We start from the raw sequence: 7,353 nt of genomic DNA on the forward strand, positions 1-7,353 counted from the left end.
CGAATTTACACTGAGTATTGCTCTCAAACTTCCTAACTTAGTATCAGAACTTTGTTTGGAAATGTGAAGCTAATCCAATAATTACTTTGGTGTTTAGTGGACGAATTTTCCGGGTTGTGCATACACTGAGATCAAATATTTTTTGATCTGTATTGCCTTTATTTCTTCTGCATTGTGTTTCATGCAAGCTGCATTTATTTCAGCAAATCATTATGTAGAGGTTTAAATTTTTTAAAGGAAATGTAGAAGTTTGAATTTATAAAGAATAGCAAACATTTATGTGGTGCATGTCGCGCGCTAATTGACTTTGAAAATTTCTCTAAGATTTGTTTTAAAAATGTTATAGAAAATGCGTTTAGTCGATACTACGAACAAACAATGTCAAGGTCCCTGCCTCTTTCTGAGGCGACCAACAATTTCCAAGAAACTTAAATGTTGTGGCTTTCACCGTTAACAAGCCGTCTTCCGCATCCACTCTAGCCAACACAAGCACTTACCTTTATATTAAAACTCCTGGTGCCATGTCAAAAATATATTATTTGATTCTTTCTGGAATGTTTTCTATATTTTATCCAAATATAAAAATAACACTGTCTAATAAAGAATCTCTTAGGTATTGAGACCGACGAGGAATAGCTCTAATTAATCATTACTTTGCACAGTGAGAGTGTTTCTTTGTCAGCCAGTTCAGACAAAAGTTTTTCTTGCCTCGCTAGAAATGATTAGTAAAACTGTGTGAAAGCCTTTACCTGTTTGAGTAAGAAACTTCAAAATGAGTCAGTTCTCTGCCATATCTTATTCAAAATCATGCCAACAATTACAAAAAGGGATTTTATTAATACTGGCTTGTAAGACTCTCCAAAGGTATCTTAACTCGACATAGAAATACTCAGATTTGAATTCGCTTCAGCCTCTGGATCGAAAATCAGGAAATAGAATATGAGAATAATTCACCATTGCTCAGGTCAACCTCCTTATCAGTCGTTACATTCTAGAATTAAATCACCGTTTTAGTAACTTCTCCCAAAAAATGAGAATAATGCGTGGCTCGTAATCATTGTTTGCGTTTAAATATCCTCTTCAAGTACGTACTAAAGACGCACGCAGAGAATTAAAAGAAAGAGAATCATTTGTGTTCCTCTAAAAAGCCCAATAGAAATTTTATGCACTACTAGTACGCATGACCTTGGAAACACTAGTATAAATAAAGTGTTTTTATTTAAACTTTCTGGGAAACTGAACTACTTCTTTAAAACTCGTCCTTCCCGAGCAAAAATATAAACAATGCCGATACTTTCCCTTTCCAGACTTTTCTCTTTTATCAAGCAATACTGATATTTACCCTGAGTTTTCTTTCAGCTACAACAAGGAAAGTTTCACTTAGGACTCTTAAAGAATTTATATTTTTTCATGTTGTGCGATCGTATCGAGCCGCCATGTTTGTTTGCATGTTGACACTTTTAGAGCTCGTGCTATATTTGCACCCAGATCTCGCGCGGTTAAAAAATAAACTTTGGAGTCTAGTTGTGAATGGATAGTACAGGTCTGGCACAAAATTTGCCGTCATGAATACCTCGTGTTATTCGTGTAGGGAAAGTATCAAGCGACTGAAATTACATAAAAAGCACATTATTGAAAAACACTACGACCGTACAGGTGTTGATGACATCTCCGTATTCTATCCCGACATTCCTCTACCGATGGTGTTTGATAAATTCAAGGAAAACCTTCGGGCAGGCATCCTGAAAGGAAAATTTGATCGTCGATTGAGAAGGTTAATATATTTCTTTCGCCTCGATTTCGTCGTGGGTACGTTTCCAATTCGAATTCGACAACGGGGAGTCAAACATCGTAAAACCCGCTGTGTGCGTGTGGTATGCGCTACCTCAAGATGCTCTAACTGTGGTATTCCTGTGCCCAGACGGGTGATCACAATTTTTCCGGATGGAGGCTGCTGCTAAAGATGTCTCTGTGGTTTCTGAGCTACGTCGACAGTTTGTAAAAGTCAATGACAAACGATCTAGTCTTGAAAATGTCCCATTTGGAGTTCCACAGGGCTCAATTCTTGGACCTGTTCTCTTTAATCTTTATGCGAATGACGAGCAAGATTGTCTACGAGATGGCTCCTTCTGCTTTCAATACGCGGAAGACACTACAGTGCTGCATCACGTCACTCTAAAAGACCCTGATGTCTGTGTGGACAAGGTGAAAAAGACCCTCAGCAGCGTCAAGTCGTGGGCAGCTGATAATAACCTTCTACTTAATGAGACTAAGACCAAACACATGGTTAATCCCACAGAGCAGATGTCTAAAGTGCATAATCTTGACGGATCCACTCCACCTCTCACCTTAAAAGATAAGACAGTTGACAGAGTAGTGAAATTCAAGTTGTTAGGAACTTGGCTTAGTGAGAACGTTGCATGGACAGAACATGTAAACGAGGTCACATCATCATGGTATAGAGTGCTAGCTACTCTCAGGAAGATCAAGAATATGACATCACAACAGACTAAGAAGTCTCTTGTTCAAAGCCTCGTGCTATCCAGACCTAACTTTAATGACTCTGTCACTTATCCCCTTACCGCATTTCTGCAGAAAAGAGTACAACGCATTCAGAATGCTGCTGCTGGCTTTGTCTTGAATCGTTTCTGCTCAGAAAGGGACGTTCTAGAGCTTGGCTGGCTACCAACACTGGAAAATACGCAATTAAACTTTCTTAAGCTTAGACATTGAGTTCTTGTTAGTGCGGCTTAGCCCGAATACCTTCAACCACCTAGGCACAATCCCCAACATACACTACGCTCTAGTAATGCGCCTTTGATAGAAATTTCTCTAATTAAGGGTACTTTACAGGACTCACTAGCGACTTTATTCAATGCCCTGCCCGCAAATGTAAGGCGGTATCCAGACTTCAATACTTTCGCAAATAATTGTTGTACAATTCTTAAGAGCAGCGAAAACATGCGTTTAAACTCATAAGTTGTCTCGATAAGGTTTCTTATGGTATCTATAGTATCTTACATCATTTATTTTTTAACAGTTTTTAATTTCTTTATGTAAATAGTGAATGTTTCTTGAATAACACTGTGTGCATTATGCATCATGTAAGTCGTAAGTTTTCAGTTAGTATGACGGATTTAGAGCTACCATGTAGAAAAAACTGTCAACAAATCGTTATAATTATTCTAATTATTATTATTTATCATTGAGAATGAAGCTTATGGAGCTTAAATGCAAAGTTCTGGTTCTGGTTAAATGAAGAACGATCTATTATAGCCATGAAGTGGAAAAGCCAGTCAAAATGATATAGTTTAATCAATGTAAATGCGTTAGATACTAGCCGAGTCAAATTGAGACTGAATTAAGACACAAACAAAACTGTACCTTGCGAATGCAGCTGAGATTTTTACATTAAGTTGTAACGACATGATGAAGCAAATGTTGGAATCATCCACTACATAACAGTTTAGCAGAATGCTACGAATATCATTTAAATCTGAGCAGTTTTTGAATGCGTTCTGCTCACACTGTTTGACAGATGCAGTTTGGTGTGATCATTAACTTTACTGACAACTTCTCAAAAACTATATTTCTGTCTCTTCTATGTTCCCAATGAAGCTTTCCTAGCAATGTTGGAAAGTAGATATTCTGGAAATAAAGAACCAAATCATGATCTACAAGTCCACCGGTCTTTTTACGCAAGCTGATCCCATGAAGGAGGGGTTGGGGAGAAGAGTACTTTTGAAAATGGATGATTAAGAATAATCATACCAAAAATTTCGGGAACAACACTATGATAAATTTCTAACTGAGTCAGAGTATCGTAGTATAACTGATATATTTAATCTCGACGTATTCCACAGACATTTTGCGTAACTTGTTCAGTCGACAATATTTCTCAGAGAACTGACTTGTAACAGAGAATACGATAATTTCATTTCTTCAAATGAAGCATGTAGACCAATTCCAATAACATTTTCAAAATTCGGTTGGGCAAAGATTCGTACGGAAAAACCTCCCATTCAAGACACTATCATTAACTTTACTGATCGATTCTCAAAAATATATTTCTATCTCTCCTATGTTCCTAATTAAGCTTTCCTAGCAATGTTGGAGAGTAGGCATTTTGGAAATAAAGAACAAAATAATGTTCTGCAGGTCTATTTCTAACTGAATCAGAGCACCGTGGTATAACTGATATATTTAATCTGGACGCATTCCGAAGACATTTTACAAAACTCGGTCAGTCGAGAATATTTCTCAGGGAACTGACTTGTAACAGAGAATACGATAATGTCATTTCTTAAAATTAAGCATGTAGACCAACTCCAGTAACATTTTCAAAATTCGGTTGGGCAAAGATTCGTTCGGAAAAACCTCCCATTCAAGACAGTATACTAAAGTTATGTGTAAAAAAATGACATTTCTAAGCGAGTGAGGAAGCTTATTTTAACTCTCTCCCAATTGCTTTACTTCTGAAAGCCACTGCAATTAGTATCCTTCTTTGAAGGATACCCAAGTGAAGAACAAAGGTGACGAGGCTTCCTGTGAAGTCTAAAAAACTAGGTTTCAAAGCCTTAGCTTAAAAGTTTACTGAAAGCAAAATCCGTTAATTTTCGCAGTGACGACTGATCAAGAGGAAACGATTGCTGATGGGTGGTAGTCCCACATAAAGTTTCAAATCTTTCCAAACACCGTGGGGCTATTTCTGCGTATTACTATCCTCGATCTCCCAGAGCTGAAAATTGAAATAAATTCCACGAAAATTCTGGATTGGCTCTGTCAGAAGCAACGTGCATGACAGTCAAAAAGGCTTAAACTCAAAGATTTATCTCGGGTCCCTGTAATAAATAAAAGCCATTGTTCGTTATTGTTTTGAGAATTATCTCCTACATTTCATTATTTTTAAGATTGTGTATAATATAAAACTTTAATCATGTCTATTCTTGTATGAGTGATTTAGTGGCTTTTAAAAGACCTCTTGTAGTGTTGTCTTTGTTGGAAATAGTTGAATGCTATATTTTTGATGTAGTTTGATTGTTTGTATGTGGTTTTTCGCAGCAACCAGCACGAGACTTGAGCGGGAAGATGTTACACAGAGGAATTAAATATTATGGTAAGGTTTTGCTTTGCTAGTGTGTTTGGGGGCCTTTAGATTGGCAAAAATTGAAGGAGTCTTGTTTCATTTTCAAGAATCATGTAATGCTTGCCGTTTTAATTTTCCTTTCATGTCCAAAAAATATATCTGATCGAATTTGCAAAAAGACTGATAGTCAGGTTTATGCCTTGATAGAACTCAGGTGTTGGGTGAATACCCTGTAGTTGGAGGGTGGTTGAAAGTCTAAAGTCTAGGGTTAGGAACATCACCCACCTTCAAGCCAGACTAGTCGATGAAAATGCAGGGGGCTTAACGTCAAAGGTAGTACCCAACCTATCCAAGGATGGGTTGCAAATGGCTCTTTGTGGAAGGCTCTGGGAGTGGGAGGGGTAGGTTATTGGAACCTATATCTGACTGCCATTTTTTTCTGAGCCTGGAAGGGGCCTGTCTTCTTCATCTTGTTTGACAGCCTACAGGCTTGGTAGTCAGGCTTGCACCCTGTCACCTCAGCCACTACACTAACACTCCATGGCTGGAGGGTGGCTGAGTGTCAAAATCATGCCTTTTTGGGCGAGAGGACTCTATTGAAATTGCAAAAACTTGATGGTTTTGTTTGAAGGTGTGTATCGCCATAGCGGCCCTGCTTACGCGTCAAATGGAAGTTGTTTCATTGATGCATTACCCATTTGGCTACAATGATTTAAACAGAAAATTATCGAAAGATTTGACAAATTACACTGACTGACGTGCCGTTGATATCGATGGTCATTCGACGTTTGCCAGTAAAAGTGAATATTTCTATTACAGTGAACAGAATAATTGCTCTTTGTCAGTTGGTTGCAGCAAATTGATAAAAACAGCCCATTAAGATTGGTCTGATGAAGGTAGAAATTCTATCAACAAAGTGTAAGGATGGAGTATGCGTTCAAGTAAAAAAAATTGTAAGGAATATAAAAGGCGTTTCAAGGGATAGAGTGGGGTTTACAATAACTCCTCAGGTATCGTCGAGACTCAATCAGGGGGTACTCAAGACAGTTAGACGGCAGCTATCAAACTTTGAGAATTGTCTACCTCTCTCCTTTTTTCGAGTAAATTTACATTTTCAAATTGTTTGCCCTTGAGAAAAATAATATGATATTGGAATCCCAGGGAGTTCGTTTTTATGTATAGTTACGAAGTTTTGTTCTTTTGCTGACCAATACTAGGAATGGTAGTGAGTGATTCAAGGGAATATGAACTCAACTGGGTTTCTTGGTTTTGTTAATTCTCTGATAGCGTGGATCTGAGCTCCTGTTTGGCTGCCTACATCAAGTACACAGTTTGAATACCTTAACATCCATGTAGCAACCTTTCAACTGTTGAACAATCTAAGACATCTCCATTCTATTGATCTTGATTTTGTTTGTCTGTAGTATTTCATACACTGTAATAGGGCTAAGCCAAAACTTTTACGCAGCCGTTCTTTGAGCTGAGATGTCACGCAGTGCCGCTCATTTTCATGCGCTGCGTGACATTCCAATTAACTACTGCACAGGAGTCAACGGACATGACACACTTGCTCTCTCTTCTCAGTGGCAGCCCAAGCAAGGCCTATACCCTGACGTTAGGCAATAAGGATCTGTTTGCGTATTGTTCCATGAATGGGAAAGAGTTTGGAGAATGCGGTGGTGGAGGATGGACCCTGGTTATGGAGATCGATGGCGAACAGGTAATGAAAACACTTCGAGGGCTTCGAAACGCCACTTACTAATAGGGAATTTTTTCTTTATCGCTAGGGAAGGGGGATGGGATGGTTTTGGTTGTGTCCAATAAAATTTGCTTGATTCTCTTCCCCCCTCCCCCTCAAGGGTTCTGTAATATTGCAATCACCCCCCCCCCCTCAATGGCAGTCAATTTTCTGGAGTTTTCCCATTCTACTATGTTATACTCTGAACCCCTTTCTGTAACCACTGAAAACTGTGCAATTCCCCTCAAAATCCTCAGACACCCCCATCCCCTAGGAGGTAAATAATGAGTGGTTTCTTATGGGGGCATTGTTTTTAAAATTGTTGATATTCTTTCTAATTTTGCCCACCCCTGTTTGTTTCACAGTGCTTCGTTTGAGTCAGTTTTGTTTCTAGAAGAGGTCACATTAAGTCATCCTAGATATAATGCAGTTAGTCAAGATGCTTTCCTAGTCTCAATACAGTAAAGATATTGTGGCACTTTATATGGCACTTTTTATAAACAAGGATGTCCTCCGAAATTTTCTTAAG

General features: G+C 38.4%; 1 protein-coding gene and 1 long non-coding RNA gene across 3 annotated transcripts in view; both read left to right on the top strand.

Moving 5' to 3' along the window:
- LOC131793977 (uncharacterized skeletal organic matrix protein 5-like) overlaps positions 1 to 7,353 on the top strand; it is a 152,388-nt gene that overhangs the window by 143,693 nt on the left and 1,342 nt on the right. The window contains exons 3-4 of one of the 2 annotated variants that reach the window (XM_066174115.1): positions 5,062 to 5,116; positions 6,671 to 6,806. In XM_066174115.1, coding sequence (XP_066030212.1) covers positions 6,735 to 6,806 — 72 coding nt within the window. In that variant the 5' untranslated portion in view covers positions 5,062 to 5,116; positions 6,671 to 6,734. The remainder of the gene's footprint in view (positions 1 to 5,061; positions 5,117 to 6,670; positions 6,807 to 7,353) is intronic. The other variant, XM_066174114.1, reaches the window with a different exon arrangement.
- The window catches only part of LOC131776403 (uncharacterized), a 97,563-nt gene that overhangs the window by 20,624 nt on the left and 69,586 nt on the right, over positions 1 to 7,353 (top strand). The gene's annotated exons all lie outside the window — the stretch shown is intronic.

Source organism: Pocillopora verrucosa, chromosome 11 (genome assembly GCF_036669915.1).
Source record: "Pocillopora verrucosa isolate sample1 chromosome 11, ASM3666991v2, whole genome shotgun sequence".
Classification (NCBI taxonomy): domain Eukaryota; kingdom Metazoa; phylum Cnidaria; class Anthozoa; order Scleractinia; family Pocilloporidae; genus Pocillopora; species Pocillopora verrucosa.